Below are 23,849 nucleotides of genomic sequence, written 5' to 3'. Positions count from 1 at the left end.
ACTTGAAAGCAATGCCTTCCTTCCCCTCTCCAGGGCCACGCTGCCGGAATAAATGACTTTTTCTGCCACCCACTGTCTGAGCAGCCTGCACTGCCTGGGGCTGACGTGGCCGAGCCCAGGGGCTACCAAGCCGCCGATGCTCTGGCTCCAGCAGCACAGGCCCCTCCATGTCCCCAGCAGGATGGGCAGCTCTGCCTCCTGCCCGTGCCGCTTGTCACCACCTGCCCTGCCGCCACTGCTGCCCAGCACGTCACGAGAGCAGCAGTAAGAGGGCACACTGCAAAACCAAGCCCTCTGTTGAGCCATTAACAAAGCCCAACAAACAAAGCCCAAGCCTTTGACCAGTCTCCAAAGGGGAGACCACCTGCGGGCAGCCAGCAGCCCCTCCACGATGCCCCGGGCATGCACGGCAACAGTCTTTGGCCACCTATGGCCGGGGCGGTGAGCCTGTGGCGGCACAGAGGCCGGCCGAAGGGCGCTCCCGCTGCCTGCCGGGCTGCCCACTCCCGGCTGTCCCGCACACCGGCCCCTCAGAGCCCACGCCACCGCCTTCCCGACCCCGCTGCCCCTGCGGCCCCACCGCCCCTCAGCACCGCGGGCCGGCCCCGCGCCTCCGCACAGAGCGGCAGAATCAGACTGGTCCGGGCTGGCAGGGACCTCTGGAGGCCATCCAGCCCAAGGCCCTGCGAAAGCAGCTCCCCCAGGAGCCGGCCGCTCAGGGTCACGGCCAGGCGGGGTTTGAGAGCCTCCAGAGACTGCCCAGCCCCGGGGCAGCCCACCCCAGGCCGTGACACCCCCACAGCAAAGCCCATCTCCTCCTGCTCGGAAGGGAAGGAGCTCCCTGTGTGGCCGTTTGTGCCCGTTGCCCCTTGTCCCGTTGATAAGATCCCGTCGGGCCGAGGCCCAGGTGCGGTGCCCAGAGCCCAGGCAGCGCCCTGAGGGAAGGTGCCGGAGGCAGTGACAGGCACGGGGGCTGGTGGCCCTTCCCCTGGCCGCCTGGCCTCAGCCACTCCTGCAGCTGGGGCGAGAGAAGGCTCCAGGAGCCCAGGGACTGGGGCTCCCAACTAGGCACACGTAGAAGCCTCTGGGACTCTTTGTCCAACAGCCCTGCTGGCAGCTCCGGCGCTGGATCCAGGAGTGGTGATCTCCCTCTCTCTCTAGCTGTCTTGCCCGATGGCGCGCCCCTGCCGCCTCAGCTTTTTCTCCTAAAGTAATACAAGGCCTACCCCAGCTTCTCCTAAAGCCACATAGCTTGGTTGGATATAATTGTGAAAGGGTCAATGTTTACTGGGTGTTTGTTCCATTAAAGTTGATGTTTAGGTACGGACCTTGGGTGTTACCTCAGCGCAACCCACACCAAGGGCATTTGCGAGTCTGAGTCGCTCTCTCCCTCCTCATAGCTGGGATGTGACAGATCCCCCCTGAGTCTTCTCTCCTGCAGGCTGAACAGGCCCAGCCCCCTCAGCCTGTCCTCCTAAGGGAGATGCTCCAGTCCCCTCACCATCTTTGTAGCCCTCTGCTGGCCCCTCTCCAGTACTTCCTTGTCTCTCTTGAACTGGGGAGTACCTTCTGGAGCCCTCACCCATGGCATTCCTCCAAGGAGGTCCTTGAAGAAGCCAGCGTTAGCTCTCCTGAAGGCCAGGGCGGCAATCCTACTTGTCGGCTCACTTCCTCAGCACAGGACCCTGAACTCCGCCATCTCATGGTCATTGCGGCCAAGGCTGCCTTCAACTTTCACATCCCCAACCAGCCCTCTGCTTGCAAAGACAGGCTCTAAGAGCACGCCTTGCCTCGTTGGCTCCTCCACCACCTGCGTCAAAAAGTTGCCATCGGTGCTCTGCAGGAACCTCCTGGACTGTGTGAGCCTAGCTGGGTTGTCTTTCCAGCAGGTATCAGGGAGGCTGAAGTCCCCCGTGAGAACCAGGGCCTGGCATCGTGAGGCTGCCTGCCATTGTCTGTAGAAGGCCTCACTGGCTTCCCCTCCCTCATCAGGTGGCCCGTAGCAAACACCTACAACGGCATCCCGCGTGTTGGCGGGCCCCTTCATCTTTACCCGTAACCTCTTGACTCGTCCTGCACCCACCCCAAGGGAGAGCTCGAGACCTCCCGTTGCTCCCTCACACAAAGAGCAACTCCACCACCTCTCCCTGCTGGCCTCTTTTCTAAAAAGTACACAGCCACCCACGACAGCATCCCAGCCGTGGAGGCTATCCCGCCATGTCTCCGTAACCGCAATGAGATCATGGCCCTGCGACCGCACACAGATCTTTCATTCTTCCTGGTGATTCCCTGTGCCGCGTGTGTGGGTGTATGGGCACTGCAGAGAGGCGATCGAGCACACAGGTTTCCCGGGAGGGGTGCAAGAGGATCCACCGCCGCCATGCACAGCCTGGAGGCGGTTGGCCTTCTGGGACTCATCTCGGGAGGCAGCTAAGGAACACATATCGCTGCTCTGCTTGGCCTGGCCTAGGCCCCAGGCGCAGGTGATGGCACCCTCTGCGGTGGCACAGTGGCCAGCTGAAGGGCACTCATGCTGTCCCTCTGGGTCTCCCCAGGTCCCCAGAAAAGGGCCTGATGGCACAAAGTGACTTTCTGCCACAAGAGCAGGAATTAGCTCTTCAGAGTGTCCCCAGGCAGGTGCGTCTGCCTGTGGCCGTACTGGCAGCTGCGGCCCGCGCCCACCCTGCCATTCAGCCCCTGTCCCCTGCAGGGCCAAGGACGGGTTCCTGGGACCCCCAGGGGCCGTGGGCCTGGACCCGGGGTCATGCCCCACTGGCGGCTGGCGCTGGCCGAGGGTCCCCGCGGGGCTGGGTGGAGCTGGTTGTGGGGGCCTTCCCCTGCCCCGCTCCTGCACCCGGCCGCGCTGCGGGCCCGGTGGCTCCGCCAGCTGGGCGGTGTCTCCAGGGGGGACGCAGGGGGTCGGGGGTGCGGATCCCCGGCAAGGGGTGGCCGGGGAGCCCCCGCCCCACACCCCTGGAGGGTCCCAGCGCGGGCACTGGCTGGAATGACGGGCGGGGGTCGCAGGCGCCCCACTGACGCGGCGGGGGCGGTGCCAGCGCGGGCCGGCGCCGGCGCACAGTGACTGACGCCGCCGCCGGAGTGACAGCGCGGGCCGCCACTAGGAAGCGGGGCGAGACAGGAGCACGGTTCCGGGGAACGGTCGTCAGGGCGGCAGCGGGAGGCGGGACTCGTCTGCCTGTAGCCAATAGGGGCGGGGGGGCGTGGCCCGGCCGCCGGCTGCAGGAAGGGCGGGCAGCACGTGGGGTGGCAGCATGGCGGCGGCGGCGGCGGGCGGCCGGAGGGGCAAGGCTCCGCGTGGGGCGGCGGGGCGGCGGCGGCTGCGGACGGTGGTGAGAGCCGGGCCGGGCGTGGAGGGAGGGGCGGGCTGCCCCGGTCGGGCGTCTTCGCGGAGGTGTCCCCGTCTCCGGTCCCGGTCCCCGTCTCCGGTCCCGGTCCCCGTCTCGGTCCCGTACCCGGTCCCGCCCCGTCGATCACCCCGGTTTATCCCGCAGGCGCCGGCCGCCGAGAGGAAGCCGCGGGTACCGGCCCGGCGGCCCGGCGACGAGGAGGTGTCCAGCGACTCCGAGCCAGAGAGGTAAGCGGTGCGCCAAGGGGGTGCCGGTCCCGGCGCCGGTGGCGGCGCTCACGCGTGTTCCCACAGTCCGTCGGTGCCGCGGCGGCGCAGGGAGGTGGCGGAGGAGGAGGTGGAGGAGACGCCGCAGGAGAAGAAGCTGCGTCTGGCCAAGCTGTACCTGGAGCAGCTCCGTCAGTACGGTGAGTCCCACCCGGCCCCCGGCGGAGCAGCCCCGGGCGCTGAGCCTGTCCTTCACGCTCCGTGTCTGCCGCAGAGGAGGAGCGGGCGGCAGAGGAGGAGGAGGAGGAGGAGGCGGCGCAGCCGGCAGATCTCATCGGCGACCGGCTGAAGGAGGACGTGGTGAGTGGGGGGACGGGCACGGCCCCTCGGTCCCGGTGTCGGCGGGCTCTGCCCCCCCACCGCGGGGCTGGGGCCGCCTCCACTGAGCCTCCCATTTCTCCCCCAGCTTGAGCAGAGGGGCCGGCTGCAGCGCCTGCTCGCCAAGGACGTAAGTGCCCGGTGCCGGGGGGTTGCTGGGCTCTAGGCACCAGTGCCGGCAGATGCTTCAACACAGGCAAAGTTGCAGTGCCAGCTGCGGGTCTTCTCCTGCCCTGGGTGCCGGTTGCTGACACCTGGAGAAGGGAGGGCACTGTGCTTGGGTATGCCTGTGCCTGGGGAAGGGGCCAGGGCAGCCCAGCTCACATCCTGCTCTCCCTGCAGGTGCAGCCTCCAGATCCAGCCAGCATCCGTGTGCTGCGGGGGCACCAGCTGCCCGTCACCTGCCTGGTCATCTCTCCAGATGACAGGTTCATCTTTTCTGCTTCCAAGGATGGCTCCCTCATCAAATGCAAGTGTTCCCTTGGGGCTGTGACTGGCTGTTCCCTGAGCCTGAACCCTCTGGGGACTCTGCAGCAGCAGAATTGGAGATGCCCACGGAACTGGCTTGGCCCTTGGCCTCTCCAGGGATGCGCCCATGCATTGTTTTGGGATCTGTGGGAGGCTTGTTGGCACTTTCTGGAGTGATGGGAGGCTCCCAGTGGGTAACGGTGATGCCTTTCCTGCAGGGGAGGTCGAGAGTGGGAAAAGGCTGTGTGTGGTGCCCGGGGGGAAGAAGGGCACCGAGGAGCAGCACATGGGGCATGCATCCCACATCCTCTGCATGGCCATCTCGTCGGATGGCAAGTACCTGGTATGGGGAGGGGACTGGCGCTGCTGCATGAGACAGAGAGGTGGTTGTGAGGAGTGCCTCTCCTCCCAGGGTCCTGCGGGGCAGTGTCTCATGCCCAGATATATCTTGCTGGATTAAGGCAGCCCCTACACCCATTGGAATCAAGAATGGGTCCCTAGGATACCCCAGAGCACACGGGGTGGGAGTGGGGGCTGGGGTGGGCTGTGAGTCTCCTGAGGGGCAGGCTTTGGGCATCCTCTGCTGTCTGCCAGGCCACGGGAGACCGGAACAAGCTCATCATGATCTGGGATGCAGCCACCTGCAAGCGCCTGCACATCTACACTGGGCACCATGATGCCATCTCGGTGAGTCAGAGGCATTAGTTGCGACGCCTGCAAGGCCAGGCAGCTGCGTCCTCTTCAGTGACCCTCATTGTGGTGCCCATGTCTGTCCATTTCTCTGCAGGGTTTGTCCTTCCGGAAGGGCACGCACCAGCTTTACAGCGCCTCCCACGACCGCTGCGTCAAGGTCTGGGATGTGGCAGAGAATGCATACGTGGAGACACTGTAAGACCTGGGGGGGATCCCACTGACCCTGCCACCATGGGATGCGCTGGTGGCTCCGGGGGAGGCAAGGCAGCAGAAGGCCATGCTTGCAGCAGCTCTTTGCCATCTCCTCCTGCAGCTTCGGGCACCAGGATGTCATCACAGGGCTGGACAGCCTGAGCCGGGAGTGCTGTGTGACGGCGGGGGGACGGGACGGCACTGTGCGGCTCTGGAAGATCCCCGAGGAGTCGCAGCTCGTGTTTTATGGGCACCAGTAGGTCCAGGGTGGGAGAGGGGGCTGCAGGCAGGTGCATCCAGCTGGGGCAGTGGCGTGCATGTGCCAAGCCTCACCAGGGAGCCTGCCAGCACCCTGGGGATTACTGATGCTCCAGTGACCTTTTGTCTCCTAAGTAGAACCCTGAAGCACACTCGTAACTGAAGGCAGTTCCTCCTTCTCTTCACAGGGGCTCCATTGACTGTATCCAGCTCATCAATGAGGAGCACATGGTGTCCGGCGCCGATGACGGGTGAGCACAGGCTCAGGGTGATGCCCAGGGTGGCAGGTGGTGTCCCCTCAGCCCCCTCACCCCTTCCCTCCCTGGCAGCTCTGTAGCCCTCTGGGGCATGACGAAGAAGAAGCCACTGGCACTGGCCCAGCAGGCACACGGCATGCAGGATGCCCAGGGCTTGCAGCAGCCTTACTGGATCTCAGCAGTGGCTGCCCTGCGCAACAGTGACCTCCTGGCTACAGGTGTGTGGCAGCCACTTCGGAGCAGGGGGTTTGGGAGTGCAGGGGGCTGTATCCGGCTCCATTTCCTGGTTTGGGGTGCATGGCAGTCTCCTCTCTCTGCCCCAGGCTCCCACAGCGACAGTGTGAAGCTCTGGAAGTGTGGTGAGGGATTTCGGAAGCTGGAGCCCCTCTTGGACATCCCCTTGGTATGGATAGGGAAGTTGGGGATGCTGGAGCTGGGCTGGTGAGGGGTGTCTTGGCAGGGATTCCCCTCTCTGGGTCGCAGGAAGCGGCTACGGGAGCCCCTCACCCTGCCCCGTTCCCTCCAGGTGGGTTTTGTCAACAGCCTGAAGTTCTCGGCAGCTGGTGACTTCCTGGTGGCCGGCCTCGGGCAGGAGCATCGGTACTGTACCCCCTCCCTGGTGCTGCCCAGGGGCACAGCCCCCTTCTTCCAGTGCTTGGCAGAGGGTGACCCCCATCTCTCTCATCTACAGGCTCGGCCGGTGGTGGAGAATCAAAGAAGCCAAAAACAGCATCTGCATCATCCCCCTGAAGCAGGGGGCTGCAGCCCCGCAGGCCCCACCAGCTCCTGGCCCCCTGGCCTCGGAGGCAGGTCATTAAACTGTCCCTGAAGCTGTGCCCCTCGTCCTCCATGCAGCCACCCTCCTGGGGCCAGTAGGACGTGGGCAGGGGATGTTGCATGGCCCCCTGACCCTGCTGGCCTCTGCCCTCTGCGAGGGTCTGTCCACTTCCCTCAGGTTTGGCTAGACCTGAGCTCTGGAAGAGTCAATTTTTTTAATTTTTTTTTTTTAAAAAAAAAACCACTTTATTTACATAAATTACAAAAAAAAATAATCACACTTGCTCACAGAAAAAAATCTACTCTTAAAAACTTGGTTGGGCTCAAATACCTGGATCCTGTTACTCGCCCCCTGCCCCTGCTGCACCCCCGGGCTCTGCAGGGCCAGGAGGGCAGTGAGCGTTTGCCCCTGCCCTGTCTCCCACAAAGGGGCAAGGAGTGCTGAGCTCAGCCAGGGGAGGGACGGAGGGGCTTGGGTCCAGCCCGGCAGTGCTCAGCGGCTTTCCTGGGGCTGAAAACAAGGAAGAGATGAAACTGCAAAACGCCAGGGGAGAGGGTGCCACAGGGCATGGCTGGGGGGGGGGGGGGGGGGGTCGTGCAGGGCTGGGGGGCAATGGGAAAGGCCCTGCACCAGGAAAGTGGGGTGGGCACTGGGGTGAGGGCAGCCTGTGCCAGCACGGTGGGAGCAGGAGGTGCAGCACAGCTCGCTGCAAGCAAAGCGTGAGTTGCAGATTGACTTGGCGAGAGGACAGTGGGTTGTGCACCAGGGACAAAGTGGGGGTCTTGCACTGTACAGTGCAGGGAATGGGGGACGTGCGATGTGCACTGCAGCTCAGTGCCAGTGACGGCGGCGGGGACGTTCAGCATGGTTTAGTGCAGGGGATGTGTGGGGTGCACTTAGAGGGACATGGACCGTGACTCAGTGCAAGGGAAGGATGGCAGTGACACGTACCATGACCCAACGTATGGGATGCGTAGCTTGCGCTGGGGCAGAGTATGAGCCTCTTGGCTGCCTCTGGCACCCGAGCAGTCCATGCCATGGGCACTGCAATCCCCAGGGAGGGAGCTGGGATGCAGTGTGGCCATGGGCTGGAGCGGCAGCACCTTGGCCTGACCCACCCCTCCATCCTTCACAAGGATGATGTCGTGGAGTCCACCACCTCGCGGCCGTTGCACACCGTGGGCACATACTGTGAGGCTGAGCCTGGCCGGGAAGGCAGCAGTCAGGAGTAGGTTCTGGTCCAGCAGCAGCATCCCCCACCCAGAGCATCCCACTGTGATGGGCAATGAGTGCTCAGGGAGCTGCATCCCCCAGGGCTGGGGTGGAGCGTGTCCAGGGTGGCCACATGCCCCACAGAGTGATTGCAGGTGCCCAGGGTGACCACATCCCCCAGGGCAGGGGTGGCCGTGTTCCCCCAGGGCCATGACAGGCACCTGGAGCAGCTGAATCCCCCAGGGTTAGGGTGGAGAGTGCCCAGAGCAGCCATGTCCCCCTGGGGCTGGGGTGGAGAGCACTGGGGTTGGCTGCGTCCCCTGGGGGCAATGACAGGCCCCTGGGAGCAGCACCCCCCTGGCAGGCCATGCTGCAGCCTTGGGGCTTGTGGCCATGGGACATGAAGGATTGGGACCGAGATGAGCCATAGGGGACACAGCATCCTTGATCTCCCCCATTTCCAGCTATGCCCTACCCTGTACCCCCCTTTCCTTCAGGGGGCTGTACTGGGTTGCTCCCACCCAGCCCCCCACACACCAGGAAGGGGGTGCTGCCCCCAGCCTCACCGTGGGACTGGCTGGAGCCAGCAGCTGCCACGCTGAACCGTGCGGTGCCCACGCGGTGGCTGGCCACGTTCTTCTGCGGCTGGAAGAGTATGATGTGGAGCTTGGGGGTGAAGAGGCAGCCAAGGACCACAGTGCCGCTGAGGCTCACCGAGATGCACATTGTGGTGGTCTGGACCTGGAGACAGGGGTGGGCATCAGGCACTCCTGCCACCAGCCCTCTGCCTTCACTGTGGCACCAGCCAGCCCCACTAGGCAGAGATTGCTGCCTGCACCCCACAAGCACATCCCACCCACCCTAGCTCCCTCTGTCAGGGTGGACCCACTGGAGACCCAAGGGTGGAGCGTGGGCAACGTGGGTACACCCCAAGCAACACCCCCAGCCTTGCCAACTTGCTGCTTTGGGGCAGTGCCCAGTCCAGAGCCCCCCACCCCTGTGCCCATTCCCAGAGGATGCTGGTCCTCTCTGGAAGCCCCCAAGAACTCGTGCCCCCACCAAGTCCTCTAGGCCCAGCAAGAATGTGTCTGGGCACCCTTGCCAGGTTCAGGGGGTTGAGGTATTGCAGGGTGCACCCCATGCTCCCCAGTCCCTGGCACTGCTTGGCTCCCCAGGGACCATGCTGGCCCTGGGGGTTGGCATTCATGGCCTGGTTGTGGCGGGTCAAGGTTGGAAGGGTCAAGGGCTGTCTCATGCCTTCACGTTCCGAGGCTGAAGGATGACAATCACTCCTCTGTGGTTGGGTCAGGGGGTCTCTGAAGGTGTCAGGGCTGTTTCCCGTCCTCACCCTAGCAAACAATCTGTCAGAGGGGGAGGGTCTTCTCACCAGGACTCATTTCCCCCTCAGCCACAGCCCTTCAGCCACCCTGCACCTTGTCCCAAATGCCCCAATGTGGAGGTGACCATCACCAGGTCCATTGGCCATGACCCTTTCCCAGGCCCATGCATTTCCTAGCCCCAAACCCTGCAGGGCCCAAATTTCCAGGACCAGCCCCCCCTTCCAAAATTCAGGCTCTTACACGGTAGTCACTGGAGGTCACATAGAAGATGGGCAGGAAGGCCAGCCAGATGATGCAGGTTGTGTACATGGTGAACCCGATGAACTTGGCCTCGTTGAAGTTTTCGGGGCATTTCCTTGTCTTGAAGGCATAGACCGTGCAGAGGACAATCAAGAGGACATTGTAGGTGAGTGAAATGAGCATGTTGGAGTCACGGTTGTTGCATTTGAGGGTGACGATGTACCTCTTGTCAGGCTCAGTCTCCTTGCCTGTGCCGGGGGTCTCCACTAGCAGCCAGATGATGACAATGATCAGCTGGCAAGAGATGAGGGCCATGCAGATGACCACCTGTGATGTGGGGCTTATAAACCGGGGGCGCTGGACCCCCTCTTTCACCCCGCTGAAGATCCTGGCGATGCGATTTGTCTTAGTCAAGAGGGCCGAATAGCAGACGGCGAAGGACGTGCCCAGCCCCAGGCGCCGAAGCGTGCACACCTCCGTGGAGGGCTTTGCGATGAAGATGAAGGTCATGCTGTAGCACATGAGGACTCCAGTCAGGAGAATGTAGCAGAGCTCCCGGCCAGAGGCCTTCACAATAGGAGTGTCATTATTCTTCATGAAGACTCCGAAAACGAAGAGGGTGGAGATAAAACCCAGGCAAGATATAGTGACAGGACCAATGGCCCAGACATCTTTCCAGCGGATGTATTCCTGGGGCAACTCATAGCAGCCATTCAGAGTCTCGTTGGGCCAGTAACCAAGACCACAGTCCATGCAGGTGAACTCATCCAGTAAGTACTCGTAGGGCTGGCAGGGAATGCAGATCCAACAGCATATGTCTCCGGGCTGCATGCTCTTTATCTCATTCTTCTTGCAGGGGTCGCTGCACTGGGACACAGGGATGGAGGTCTCAGCCCATGGAATGAGGCTGGTGTTGAGGATGAGCCCCTCAGCCCAGTAGCCCACCTTCTGATACCGATACCGCCCGTCCATGTGGTGATAATTGAAGATGTTGTAGCGCCCGATGCCATCGCCATAGCGGTCAAATCGAACAACGCTCTTGGTGTCTGCTGGCCTGAATGGAGCTGGAGGGAGAAGGGGAGATGGTCACTGCCATGGGGCAGAAGCACGCTTGCTCTGGGTGTGGAGGCGGAGCTCCTTCAAAAGGTCACATCCCACCATGGCCAACAGGGAAATGTCCAACCTGTTCCTTGCCTTCACTCTCACACTAGCTGCCTACACACACATTAAGAGTAGGAAAGCAAAGGTGGAGAACTACCTCCCCACGCGCCTAAGAGCTCGGCAGCCCCAGCCAGCTCTGCAGGGGCAAAGCTGGGGGTTTTGCAGCCTCCATGGCTCCCAGTAACACCTGTGGAGCCAGGCTCCACCCAAGTCTCAGAGGACACGCTTCTAATTCACCCCAAACTACACAGGTCCCCTAATTAAGGGCATCCCTCCAGTTTAATCCCTGAAATGTGAATAAATCATGATGCTCGCAAGTGAGGTCTCCAAGGACCCATGTTCTTGGAAGGTCCTTGGGGGCTGGTCCCACCCAGCTGTAGCAGAATGGAGGTGGTCACCAGCTTCTCCACACTGGGGACAGAAGGCCTGGGTTGCCTCCCAAGGGTGATGGTGGGCTGTTAGCATCTTGGGACAACCGCAGCCTAAAGCACAGGGGTCCCCAGGTGCAGGCAGACCAGAGGAACTGGAAGGTGTTGGGTCAAATTTGGATGTCCTGCCTGTTTTCTGCCCCTCCACCCATCCTTTTCCAGTTAGGCAGCCAAACCCCATCTCCATCTCTGGACTCACCATCAAAATTAACATTGAGCATAAAGTCCTTGTAGAACCTCTTGCCATTGACAGGCTTCATGGCGTCGCAGAGCTTGGTGGCATTGGGGCACAGTGCCTGGTGCATGTTGTGGAGAGAGTGAGCCATGGCATAGACGGCATTGACCACAAACGTGATCTTGGACTCCGGCTCAAACTTGCCTGTCTTGAGGGAGTACCAGCTACAGTCCTGCGTATGGAAGCTGCACTTGAACTTCTGCTCCCAAAATTCCCGAAACCAGGGATTTCGGCTGTTATTGTAGGGGTTGAGGTTACGGAAGTAGGCAGCAAACTCCTTAATGGGGTAGGCTGCCAGCTCGATGGTGATGGCTCCCTCTGCCACTGCTTCGCTCCCAGCCACCACGCTCTCCAGGGCTCCCCAGCCATCACTGGCCACCCACGTGAAGGACACATTGGCTCTCTGGGCAGCTGCAAGTAGCTCCCGGGCATCCTCGCTTCGAGTGAACAGCACAACCACTCTGGCATTGGGCTTCTGCAGCAGAGCCCGGACCACCCCATCATAGGTCTTCTTGTTCATGGAGCGCCCCACCTTCTCCGAGGTTGCGATGCAGATGTTACGCATGCGGGCTTCTTGCTCAAAGGCCTCGATCCCTGTCTCCCCGTAGTCACCCTCCGAGGCCACGGTGGAGACATAGGTCCAGTTGAAAAAGCGGAGGATCTCTGCCATGGCTTTGGCTTGGTAGAAGTCTGGTGGGACGGTGCGAGCAAAGTAGTCATAGCGGGACTTGTCGCTAAGCTTGGCACTGGTGGAGGCATAGCTGATCTGTGGGATCTGGAAGAGCCGCAGCAGGTTGGCCACCTGCATGGAAGAGGAGTGGTGAGCACCTGGAAACGTGGCACAGCAAGGGACATTCCCACCAGAGGACCCCTGCCCAACACCCAGTGTTGCATGGTGCTCTCAAGCATGACCATGGGGCAGATAAGCAATCCCCCCCACCTGGAGGGTCCTGGTTGGCAGACGGATGGGTGGATGGATGGATGGCACGTTCACCAGGTTGTCTGAGCCCTCAGACATGCTCGTTTCTTTGGGGTTTTTAGTATTTCATGTACTGCCCTCTGAAATTCAGGGATAAATGGATTCGTGGCAAAAGCAGAAACTCCCCTGCAGGTGACCTGTGGGAGATGCCCATGGGCAAGGAGAAAGCTGGGGCACCTGCCAGGCCCACAGCACAGGGGGAAAGGGCGCTGGGGGCTGGGAGCTGGGGCAGAGCCCCCCACCCATCCCAGTGGGGCTGCAGAGCTGGGCCTGGGGACCAGCGCCTGTGCATCTCACACTGGGAGCCCCAGCAGGACTGGCACCTTCCAGCCGCTCAGCAGAAGCCCTCGTTAGCTTCAAAGGGGAAAAAAGCCCTGCTAATGAGGCTGTTAAAAACCCAGGCTCTTGGAGCAGCAAGCGGGGGGTTGGGGCTCGGGTATGCCAGCGGGGACGGTGAGGCTGCCCAGATCTTGCTGCATCCCCAGGCGAGAGACATGGCTTAATTAACGTGGACAAACGATCTCGATGACAATGTCCCCTAACGGCAAGAAGGCTCCTCCTGAGCGCAGCAATGCTGCTGCCTGGCCTCACTGCACGGCAGGAGCTGCAGCCCGCTGTGCCGCCCCAGCGCTGCTCATGCTGCCCGAGGTCAGGGTGGTGCCGCCGGCTGTGGGGACACATCAGGTCCTCCAGCGAGAGAAAGGACAAGCACCTGCCTGGGCTAGACTGGGGTGCTGCCTCCATCACCTGGCCCTGGCTTTCTCTGTCCCATGGCTGGGGGTATGTGGGGACCCTGGGGACCAGCAGACATGGCTTGACATGCCCTGGGGACTCATTAAATCTTAGCAAGTGCGTGGTCAGCTGCCTGCATCCTCAGGGGATGCTTTTCCCCCTGCTGATGCTGGCTGCTGGGTCCACAGAGCCACAGTTTTGGGGTCTGAGCTGCACCCCACAGAGGGTAACAGCTGGGTCCGTGGCTCGGGGGTCACTGGGGATACGGGAGTGGTGGCTTCCTGCACCCCGCCCCTGGCCCAGGCAGGCAGCCCCATAGCTGAAGCCCTCAGAGGCCAATGCCCTGGCTGCCCACCCATCCCATGAGGGACAGGACCCACAGGGCTGGAGGTGAGCTGAACCCTGCTCCCACCCCACAGCAGCCCCTGGGGACAGGCACCCACTGAGTGCCAGGGCACTGCAGCAGCCACTCCCCCCAGCACTATGCCAGCCGGGGGGGCCAGGACAGCCATGGCACGGCCATGGACATCCAGGGCTGCTGGTGGGGACAGATGGAGGTGACCACCTGCAGCACCTGCTGCATCCACTCCTGGTGGCATTGCACTGTCACCCACTGGCAGCAGGAGCGGTGCCTGCAGGCGCTGGCAGCATATGTCAGGTGGGAGGGGGCCAGTGCCCTTTTCTGGGCCCATGCCATGACATGGCAGGCCAGGGACTGGGACTGGCGCTACTGGGAGACAGCTCACACCATCACACTCGCACTGGTGGCAGTGAGGGATGCAGCAGCATGGTGGCACCGAGGACAGTATGGATCTGAGCATTGAGGCTGTCCTGGGCTGAGGAGATGTGCTTGCTGCCATGACCCTAGGAGGGGAATAAGCCCCCCGTCCCCACGTGGGATGGATCCACTGACTTGGCTCCCATGGCTTATGGCAGGTGTGGGGGCTCCCCGCAGCCCCTGATGGGAGCCCAGCCACCATCAGGGCTGCAGCCTCCCCATGGTAGCGGAGAGATAGCTCTCTCAGGTGCCAGGACAGCATTCCAACCCCGCTGCAGAAAGTAGCACAGCATCACTGCAAGGGATGTGAGAGCTTCCCTGTGTGCACTGGCAGCAGCATCACTGAGCTGCTACTGGGGCTTTACCTCCCTCCCCACTGTTTCTGCTAATCCAAAGCCCCTTTTGTTTAGTGAGGGTACCTGGATGGAAACGTCGCTGTAGGAGCCCCCGATGACACCAGTGATGGCGGTGGGCACATCATCGTGGACAGCGTAGGAACCGTCAGGGCAGATGTGCTCAGAGCCATCCACCCTGGTGAGGGAGGCGCGGACAAAGTCGAGGGACTGCTCGAGGGCGTAGGTGTCCTTGGAGCAGGTGTCGAGGATGTGGGCACCCAGCCGCACCCCTGGCAGGATGCTCCCATCCTTGTTGATCTCATCCAGGGCGAAGAGCATGGCCTCCAGGCGCTGGATGCCCCGGTGCTCGTTGATCTTGCCGCAGTCTTCACTCCCCACTCCTTTCTCATGGACAGGGAAAAGGCCCCCAATCACCAGGTCCCCATCCATGCTGATCTCCTTCTTGCCAGCCACGCCATGCCCGGCGGCCAGACAGGTAGCCAGGCGCATCAGCCACAGCCAGGCGGCCAAGGGGACAGCCATGGGGTGTGGTGGCGCCAGCTGGGGGACCTGCACCACCCCGAGTCACCCACTGCCACTCGTCAAGGCGAGGGCAGGCAGTCCCCAGGCATTGGGGGCGGGGGGGATGGCGCAGCGTGGTGTCAGTGTAAGGGGGGTCGTGCCACCCTGGCAGAGCCCTTGGCACCTGCAAAAGCAAAAAGAAAAGCTGCTGGGTGGGTCTGTGAGCTGCAAGGAGAGACAGTGAGTGTCCACAGGGGCAGTGCCAGTGCTGCACAGGAGAGCAAGGGCATGAGCCTGCCAGTGCCCCCTACCCCAGCACCCCCCCACCCGGGATGCCCTTAGGAAGGAGCCCTCCACACAAGGGCAGGCTGAGGGGATGCAACAGCTCCCACAGTGACCCAGGACCCCCACAAGTGGCACAGACCCCAGGAGACAAGCAGGGGAACAGGGACTGGTACCCCCACAGCACCTCCCAGGATGCACCAGCATGGGCAGGGTGGGCACAGAGCTGGCTCCTGTGGCAGCACCGGGCAGAGCAGCCTGCCCAGGAGCAGTTTGTCGGCCCCTAAAACATCGAGGGGGGGGGAGAAGGAGCCAGGGAGGTGACCCGGGGCAGGGATGTCCCCTGGGGCAGGGACCCCAGGCTGGGCAGGCAAAGCCACCACTGGCTCTGAGCCGAGACCCCAACCCATGCAGCAGCATCGGGGGCACTTACAGCTCCCAGCCTCCAGCCAAGAGCGCTGCCAGAAGCAGCGGGCTGTGAGCCCACTGTGCCTGCAGCACCCGGCCACCACTGTATTTTAATCCCTATCCCACACCCCCGGAGCCCACCCGCCCTGCCACTGCCCCCAGTGCTGCCCATGGCACCGGGGCCTGGAGCAGGGACACAACACTGGCTTCATCCTCCTGCAGTGATGCACGGGGTGGCTCCGGCAGCCGCGGTGCTTTAGAGTCTGTTCTCTCACCACCGCCCCTTCCTTCCCCATATACTAAATTCAGAGATTTCAGTAAAAGTAAGAGCCAGGTTTGCTGACTCCCTCTGCAGAAAGCACGGAGGCGCGGGGGAATCAAAGGCTTTTGCAGCAGGCAGGCCTTTTTTTGGCAGGAGATGCAGTCCCCTCAGAGATCAGTTGCCTTTTCCCAAACCACAGGAGAGATTTGTTTCCCATTTAAGCCGACTGCTGAAATCCCGCAGGGCGGGTGTTTTGGTGTCTGTGGGAGAAAGAGACCCCCTGACAGCCCAGAAACCTCAGGCTGCTCCAGCATGGGAAGCTGCCGGTGCTGCAGCAGGTCCCGGGGCTCACCCGCAGCCTCATAGGGTGCTTATAGGGGCACATGGGGTGGGAGAGTGATACTGGAGAGTGCTGCCCCCCCTGCAGCCCCCCCCCCCCCCAGCTGAAAGCAAGGCTGATCTCCCCAGGCAGGAGCAGGGCACCCCCAATGCCCCCACGGTGCTCCTGGACAGGTGATGTCTGTGGCCAGAGGAGTCCCCTGGCAAGCAGCCAGTGATGCCCAGGGGGATGCGGGCAGCAGTGTGGCACAGGGCGCACTCGCGTGGGGTGGTGAGATGTATGTGGACCTCCCCCATGCCCCAAAGTGCCTGTCCCCAGGTGCTGCCTGCCTGTGACAACCCCCCAGCCACCTCAGGGCATCTCCTACCTGGCTCCCCAATTTGAAGGAGTTTGAGGAAGAGGCTGAAGAAGGGTCCCTGCCTTATTTCAGGCACTCAATGCTTTAGAGGGACCCAGGTTTTCCTCAAGCAAGAAAGAGGCCGCAGGCATATGGATTATTGATGGAGCCCATCGGTGACAGGCTGAGCCCAGCACAAGGGTCTGGCAGCACTGGGAGCCCTGCTCCTTGAGGTCCAGCTCTCCCAGGGCAGCTGGCAGGACCCGCCAGACAAAAGGCACCTTCAGGCAAAGCTCTCCTGAAAGGACAAACCATCACCCGCCCTGCAGTGAGCCCTGGGGGATGCTGTGAGCAGGGCTGCGGCCATTCCCACAGCTGCTCTGCTGGGTTGGCATGGTGCCGGGGGGAGAACAGCCCTGCAGGAACATCTGGAGAACATCTGGGGATGTGAAACACCTGGCAGAGCAGAGTCAAGTCCAGCCCGATGGCCACAGTGTGGCGGGAAGGCTCCTGCTGGCTGTTGGCAACATCCCTTCCTGAAAGCATCAGCGAGTAGGACTGGTGGGAAGGTGCCATTGCTCCTGTGAGCCCCCAGCACTTCCCACCCAGCCCCAGGACAACTGCACCCTCTGACACCAGCACCCTTAGGGGTGGCATGAAGCCTGTGGGAGAGCAGCGCTGCTGGGAGGGCACAGGGCGAGCCTGGCTCGCTCGAGCCACCATCGCCACCTCCCCCGGGGGTCCCTGGAGGTCCCACTGCCACTGAGCTCTGCCGGGACCCCCACACCTCCATTCTGCCCCATGGCCTGCGAGCCCCAGTGCCCTGTGGGGTCAAAGCGCCTTCCCTGGGGTGCTCGCCCAGTGCCCCCAGCCACTGTGGCCATTGGGCTGCTCTTGCCCAGCCCGGTGGGAGCGTGGGGGGGCCGGGGGGTCAAAGGGGAGAGGAGCTGGCGCAGCCTGGCCCGTGCGCCCCAGCAGTGAGGGGAGGGGGAGGCTGCCTGCCCCACCGCAGCCCCTGGGGGGCTGAGCTCACGGGCTCGGCTCATCCACCCCAGATCCCGTCCTGTCCCGTCCCGACCCGGGGTCCGGCTGCCCCAGCGGCTCCCCCCGCCCGAAGCCACTGCTCTCCTCGGCCGGGGGGCGGCGGCAGGGGCGAGGGGGGGCTGTCCCCGCCGTGGCGGGCGGTCACCCCCGCCTCGCGGCCCCGCGGACGGCGGGCAGCCCCTGCCCGGGGCCGGGGGCAGCGGCGGCGGGGTCTCGCAGGGTGCCCAGTGCGGGGGTCGGCGCTGCCGGGGTGCCGGGGGGATGGGGACCCCCCCCGAGCCGTTCTCCCGGAGCCCCGCGGCCCCGCGTTTCGTGCCGGGGGTAGCCGGTGGGACCGGCCCCGGTGCCCCCCCGCCCCGCCCGCACCCCCGGCCCAGCTGCTGCCGCTGCCGGTGCCCGGGCTCGGCTCCCCTTCCCGCAGCCCCGGCACCGGCTCCGCGCACCGGCCGCCGAGCCCCGCCGTGCCGCGGCCCCGACGGCTGCGGGGACCGCCGGTGGCCGTGCCACTCCGCCGCGGGGCAGCGGGGCTCTGGGGACGCCGGGGCACGGGGGCGGCAGCGCCGGGCGGGACCGCAGCCCTTACCTGGGCCCGGCGGCTGTGCCGGGAGCCGGTGCCGGTGCCGGTGCAGCCGCTGCCTCGGAGCTGCGGCTGCCGCCGCCTCCCGCCGCCGCCTCTGACACTCCGCCAGCCCCAGTCGAGCGGAGCCGCTCCGCCCCCAGCCCGGCCCGGCCCGGCCCGATCCCCGCCCCGGCACGGCCACGGCACGGCACGGCACGGCACGGCGGGCAGCGGCACCCCCGGGGCCGCCCCGCCCGCCCCCCGCCGCGCCGGGTCGGGGCTGGCAGGGCACGGGCAAAGCCGGGGGGGCACGGCCGGGTCGGGGCAGGGCACCACCAAATCCAGGGAAGACACGGCCTGATCCAAGCGGGACACCACCAGATCCAGGCAGGACGCGGGCAGGACGCGGGCAGATCCAGGCAAGGCACTGTCAGACCGAGCCGGGGCACAGGCAGGACACAGCCAGGTCCAGGTAGGGGATGGCCAGATCCAGGCTGGGCAGAGGCAGGACCTGCTCAGCACCCTGGAGACCTGACAGGGCACAGCTCAGTGCCTGCTCCCCCAGCCCCACAGCCCCCAGCTCCATCCCAGTCCAAAAAGAGGGGTCCCAGCCCCAGCTCCACAGCCCCAACCTAGTGCCCCTGGGGCTGTTCCCCCCGTGCCCAGCACAGCCCCCCCACCCACCTGCCCCCTGCTCCCCAAGCCCTTGGAGCGGCCCAGGGGCCCAGCATCACCCCCTCTCTGTCCCCTTGCACTCCACACAGCCCCCGGCCCTCACCATCAGCCCAAGCACCAAGCTGGGGGAAAGCTCTGGACCATCCGAAGACCAGACAGTGGCTGGATTTAGCCTCCCACATCTCCACCACTTGCCCAAATCCTTTCTGGAGCCATTTGGCTGCCAAGGATCCTGCCATGCTCATCCCCATCACGCTGGCAGCTCAGCTGTCCTGGAGACCTCCATGACTCAGGGACAAGAACGGGACAGGGAATGACACAGGACCCACAGGGATGGGCAGGGGCCAGGGGTGTCTCTGGGATACCACCCTGAGTAACCACCTCACTGACGCGTGCCTCAGTTTCCCCGCTGCCAGCTGCTGTGCTTTCAGGCTGTGGGTTAGGGCAGTGCGGCAAGAGTCAGACCCTCTCTGACCCGCTCTGTGTGTCTCCCCCCACCCAGCACTCCTGATTTGGTGGAGGGATAACCCGGGACTTCCATGGCAAGGTCCACCCTGGGGTCCCATGACACCAGGACCTCAGACCCCAGCAGCCTATCTCCTTTCAAGACTGTTACCACACACAGAGCAGGGCACTGGGGAGAGGGGGGTGCTTGGGCTAGGGCACCTTGCCACTGCTGGCCAGGGCAGGGACAGTGAGCCGGAGAGGGCTGGAGACACGCTGTGCCGAAGGATGCTGGCAACACCACAGTCCCACTTCCTCCTCTGGCAGACAGGACCTGGCACAAAACTTGCACGTGCCCCGGCACCGGCTGCATCCTCCTGGCTTCTGCTTTGGTGCTATTGGCAGCAGCAGGACGATGGCAAAGCCTCCCCAGCCCCCATCTTTGGTGGGGTTAGGGGACAAGCAGCATTAGGATCCACTGCCTGGCTCCACCCCCACTGGAGCCTCAGCCAGGCATAAATATTTCAGGGGGCTTGGCAGTTTTGTAATAACCAGCAACAAAGATAAACACCAGGAAGAGCAATATTTTTCCATGTGGGCTGGAGGAGTTTAATATTTTATCACTCAGAGCACAAAATATTTATGAACAATCTCATGTCAATCACTGGCTGAGGACTAATCATGACCTTTCCTAGCCATGGAGGACATGTCCCCACCACAGAGGAACAGCCAGGCCTCCCCTGCTACTTGCACCTCCACCCCAAGCTCCAGTTCTGGGTCACCACGTCTGACTGCTGGGGAACAAGCCCTTGGCTGCTGGGGGCACCAGGGCATCGCAGGGGTTGAGAGCTGACAGCTGGGTGAGGTGCTCAGGCACCTGGCATTGCCCCAGGGCACCGTGGCGGTGATGTCCAGGCTGTCCCCTCATCCCCAGCTGCAGGATAAGGAACTGGGACCAGCACGGAGAGCCCTCCCTGCCTGCACCCCACAGCTGCAGGACCAGGCAGACGGGATGCCGGGGAGGAACTGTGCAGGCAGGCTGGTCCCCCCGACACAGGAGGAGCACAGCAGTACCAGGCCCACCAGTAGCCCAGGGACCTGGCTTTACTGGTTTTACTTCATGCAGGTTCCCAAGATGCCGGACGCCACCTCCCTCCAGCCCAGCCCAGCCCAGCCCGGTGGCTGGGACCCTTCCCTGTCCCCTCGCAGCTGGCAGGAGCCAGGGACCGTCCCCATGGCCCTGCTGGGTTGCTCGGGCAGTGAGCAAGCATGAGCAGCGGGGATGCAGAGCCACTGAGCTCGGTCAGGGGGCACGGAGGGCACCCAGCAGCAGCCTCCACCCACAGCCCGTACCCCACCATGGGGCAGGACAGCACGATCGGCCCAGAGGCAGTCAGCAATGCCACCAGCCACCAGTGAGGAAAAGCATCCACTTTATTACAGACCCCAAAAGCACCTGTGGCAGTGCCAGGAGGACCAGGTTTACACGGGATCTTTCCATTTTTCAACAAGGGGAAGAGAAGAAGGGAACAAATCCAACACGGCTCTTTGGTGCTAGAAAACACGTGGTGGTGCGGTGGAGAGAAGCTGTGGGTCAGAGGGGCACTGGCAGAGCCGAGGGGGGACACCTCTGCTATCCACCACCACCCACCCCCCCGTTCCGCGACGCCTGCGAGGAATTTGCGACGCATCTAGAGACACACAAACGTCAACTGCATTTCGCTGCTCCCCCCAGCCTGCACCTACCCCACACCGCTGAGCGCTGCAGGAGACCCTCCTGCCTCCCAGCATGCCCGAAATGGTCAAACACCCTTTCTGCAGAGAGGGAGAGTGGGTCCCGGGGGCATCAGCAACTCGTATCTCTTGGCTGGAGAGGAAGGAGGTGGGAAAGGCAGCTGGTTCCCAGTAACTCAAGCCCTGGGAGGAGGTGAGGCAGCCAGGTCTCTGCTTCACTCTTCTCCTCTCTCAGCAGCAATGGGCTCCTTGGTCCACTTGTCTGTGACCTCCGGGTTGGCCGCGTAGCCCATGTCATGCAGCAGGCCTGGGGCTCCCTCCCCATCCCCAGTGACCTCCAGGTCCAGCTCCTCGAAGGAGGAGCCGCTGGCTCCCGACTCACTGTAGCTGTGCTCGCTGCGGTTGTCTGCCTCCTCCCGGCCACGGCTGGCTGGGAAGGGCAGCAGAATGGAGGTGGCCACCGAGGTGTCTCTGCTGTCGGTTGTGGCCTCCATGCTGATGGAGCTTGTCTCACTCATGGTGTCGGCCCCTGAGATGGAGAGAGAAGGAGAGGGAGTGAATGCTGTGGGAAGGAAGGCAATGGGGATGAGGTCCCAAACCTCAGAGATGTCAGGCCACAGCGGAGACCAGCTCCTACCTCTTGTCACCTCCTGTGCCTTTGAGAAGTGACTCGGCCAAGACAAGCATGAGCTGGACTGAAGTAGCTCCCTGAAATCAGCGCACTCTAAGCTATCACAGCCAACCCCTGGCTTTCTAGCCATGCCCTTTCCTCCTGGCTGTGCCCCGGCCCCACGGCACTCTCTGTGCACACACCAAGGACATAGCAAGCTCTTCCTTAGGGAGAATGCCTAGCCTGGGAGCTGGGGGACAAACCTGCCCACAGCATGGCACCAGGAACGAGGCAAGGAGTGGGAGGCCGTGCTGCAAGGATGATGGGGAGCTGCAGCATTGCCTGAGCACCCAAGGGGACAGCGGCACACAGGCAGGTCCTTGGATGCGCTGCCGTCAGAAGCAGGTGTACATCCACCCTCATGCCAGGGCATCCTAACGCTGCCTTCAGCACCCCCGGCAACCTGCTCCCGCTCCCCGCATGGCTCCCCTGCAGCCAGCAGCAGTGCAAAGGCAAAGGAGGGCAGCGGCAGACGGGACTCGGGGTGCCAGAGGATGGTGGGAGCCTTCCCAGCTCATTCATCACTTCTCCAAGTGAGCTGGCTGCCAGCCCACATCCTCTCTCACAGCCAAGCCCCACCAGGGGCTGCCCCTTCCTGCCCAGGCAGACCCCTCGGCCCACCGCCCCCTCCCTGGATCCCTGCCTCATTAGCTCGGTCGACAACACAATTAAGAGTCAACAACGAGCGGAACGTGTCAGATTGAGACCAGCAGCTCGGTGCTGTTGCCAGAGCAACCAGCCAGGAGACTAAAACCCTCCCGTAAAACATTAATCATTATTAATTATGACATCACAGATCCACAAGGTTAATTATGACATCACAGATCCACATCACCAATTATGACATCGCAGATCCACATTGTTAATTACAACACCAGCGGCCAACACTGAGCACGCTTCTCCATCACAGCCCTCCCCACTCCAGCCCCTTCCCACCTGCCTCGCACAGTGGGAAGCGCGTGCCAGCTTGGCCAATTCCCAGCACCTCCGCTCCCCCGCAGGCTCCATCCATGCCGGGCTGGATGCCCCTGCCAAGGATCATGCCCTGCACCAGGAGGGAGACCAAGAGGAGCCCTGCTTGGCAGCACCACGGGTGGAGGACCACAGCTCGCCCCCAGCGGGGCTGGGAAGCGGCAGAGAGAATGGTGGTGACCACAGAGGGGCTCCCAGGCAGGCGAGGAGAGCCCTCTCCTCCATGCTGGCTCCTGCTGGTGCAGCTCCATGCCCAGCGCGCAGCACAGGGCTGCCCCGGGCTCCTGCAGACATCTCCAGCCTATCTGGGCTCCTGCAGCCCGGGGTGCCCGGGGCTGGGCTGCTCACCCTGCTCCTGCTGCGTGGCAGCCACTGAGCTCCTGGAGGAGATCTGCCAGGGAAGGAACTTTCCTTCCCAACACACTTAAAATCCCTTTTTTTTGTTGTTTTTCTTCCTGGCCTGGGCAGCTGCCAGCAGAACTGCTTGTAAATGGCAGTCCTCTGCCTTTGAGCGGCACCATCCCACGGTCCTGCCGGCTGAGTGACGGCTGTTCAATGAGGACCGAGCAGCAGCAGCAGGATGAGGAGCAGCCGGGAAAGACCCACAGATACAGCATACTCACCGCTTCATCCCACCTGGATAGTGCATTGGCTTCATCCTGCCCAGCAGGCGCCTGGGGAGGAGCCTGAGCCTCCACCCTCCTGCCTCAGCCATAGCATGTAAACCCTTTGGCTGGCACTAGCCAAGCCCTGGGCCACCACCCAAGCAATGCCTGGTGACCCACCCATGAAAAGGAGAAAAGAACCATCGCCTGCTGACACGCATTGCCTTTGCCATAGCATCAGAGAGCACCTCGACATGGAAACTACATTTACTCTAAGTTAAAAAGGATGTTCTGCACACTGCCAGCAAGGCACTTGCTGAAGGGGACAGCAGCCACTGAGCGGGTGGCAGAAAAATGGGAGATACTGTCCTACCTGGGAGGACCTTGGCAGGGCAGTGGGTCAGCAGGGAGCCTCTGGGAAGATGGAGAACTGCGGGGGATGGAAGGGAGTGCACGGCCCCCAACCCCTGAAACCAGCTAAGGGTTTGCAAGGTCTCTAGCAAACATCTAAAAAAAAAAAAAAAAAATTCAATTTGGCCAAATTGTTAGCCTGAGGTGACATGACACGTTCCCACCATGGCTTCATGACAGCTCATATCATTCATGGTCACTCATGTCCCTCTGAAACCAAGACAAGAGTGGTGCTGACCCCCAACCCATGCCCTGCCCTGCAGCACCCCTCCTGTGTCACCCCAGGAACCATCACATAACCCCACGCCACAAAGCAAAGTGGCTCCTGAGGAGAGGAGCAGCAGCAGCTCAGGAAGGGAAGACAGGGATGAAGTTGACCTACACGCTGTTCTGAGCTGCCACAGTGGGAAAGCACCGCTGTCTCACCCCTGCAGCCACCCCCACCCCACCCCCTTGCTCCAAGGGCCACAATAGAGGCCCGTTTCCTTTCGGTCAGGCACTTTTTCACTGCTCTGTCACTTCTGATCGTGTTTGAGCAGCCACAGC

The 23,849-nt window shown here is 62.8% G+C and overlaps 3 protein-coding genes across 4 annotated transcripts in view; 1 reads left to right on the top strand and 2 right to left on the bottom strand.

Moving 5' to 3' along the window:
* The first annotated feature begins 3,232 nt into the window (after nt 1-3,232).
* LOC114010312 (U3 small nucleolar RNA-interacting protein 2) lies at nt 3,233-6,913 on the top strand. Its single transcript, XM_055806636.1, has 15 exons — nt 3,233-3,350; nt 3,513-3,595; nt 3,662-3,774; nt 3,849-3,934; nt 4,041-4,082; nt 4,295-4,421; nt 4,639-4,763; nt 5,015-5,107; nt 5,208-5,308; nt 5,427-5,561; nt 5,752-5,814; nt 5,893-6,038; nt 6,144-6,223; nt 6,347-6,420; nt 6,512-6,913. Exons 1-15 carry the CDS (start codon nt 3,273-3,275, stop codon nt 6,636-6,638), a joined length of 1,473 nt encoding a protein of 490 aa, XP_055662611.1. The 5' UTR covers nt 3,233-3,272; the 3' UTR covers nt 6,639-6,913.
* Nucleotides 6,914-7,194: 281 nt separating this feature from the next.
* Nucleotides 7,195-14,602, bottom strand: GRM2 (glutamate metabotropic receptor 2). The gene is made up of 5 exons (XM_013305480.3): nt 14,123-14,602; nt 11,179-12,016; nt 9,391-10,454; nt 8,377-8,551; nt 7,195-7,801 (listed from the first exon to the last, which is right to left on the bottom strand). The coding sequence occupies exons 1-5, from the start codon at nt 14,579-14,581 to the stop codon at nt 7,728-7,730; spliced, it is 2,610 nt and encodes an 869-aa protein (XP_013160934.3). The 5' UTR covers nt 14,582-14,602; the 3' UTR covers nt 7,195-7,727.
* Nucleotides 14,603-20,327: 5,725 nt separating this feature from the next.
* TEX264 (testis expressed 264, ER-phagy receptor) overlaps nt 20,328-23,849 on the bottom strand; it is a 40,820-nt gene continuing 37,298 nt past the window's right edge. For both annotated transcript variants that reach the window (XM_055803779.1, XM_055803780.1), the window contains one exon: nt 20,328-21,174. In XM_055803779.1, the coding sequence (XP_055659754.1) occupies nt 20,861-21,174 (314 nt within the window). In that variant the 3' untranslated portion in view covers nt 20,328-20,860. The remainder of the gene's footprint in view (nt 21,175-23,849) is intronic.

The sequence above is a fragment of the Falco peregrinus genome, chromosome 5 (assembly GCF_023634155.1).
Source record: "Falco peregrinus isolate bFalPer1 chromosome 5, bFalPer1.pri, whole genome shotgun sequence".
In the NCBI taxonomy this organism is placed as follows: domain Eukaryota; kingdom Metazoa; phylum Chordata; class Aves; order Falconiformes; family Falconidae; genus Falco; species Falco peregrinus.
Note: the sequence above shows the minus strand (reverse complement) of the source record. Positions and strands in the feature narration are given on the sequence as shown.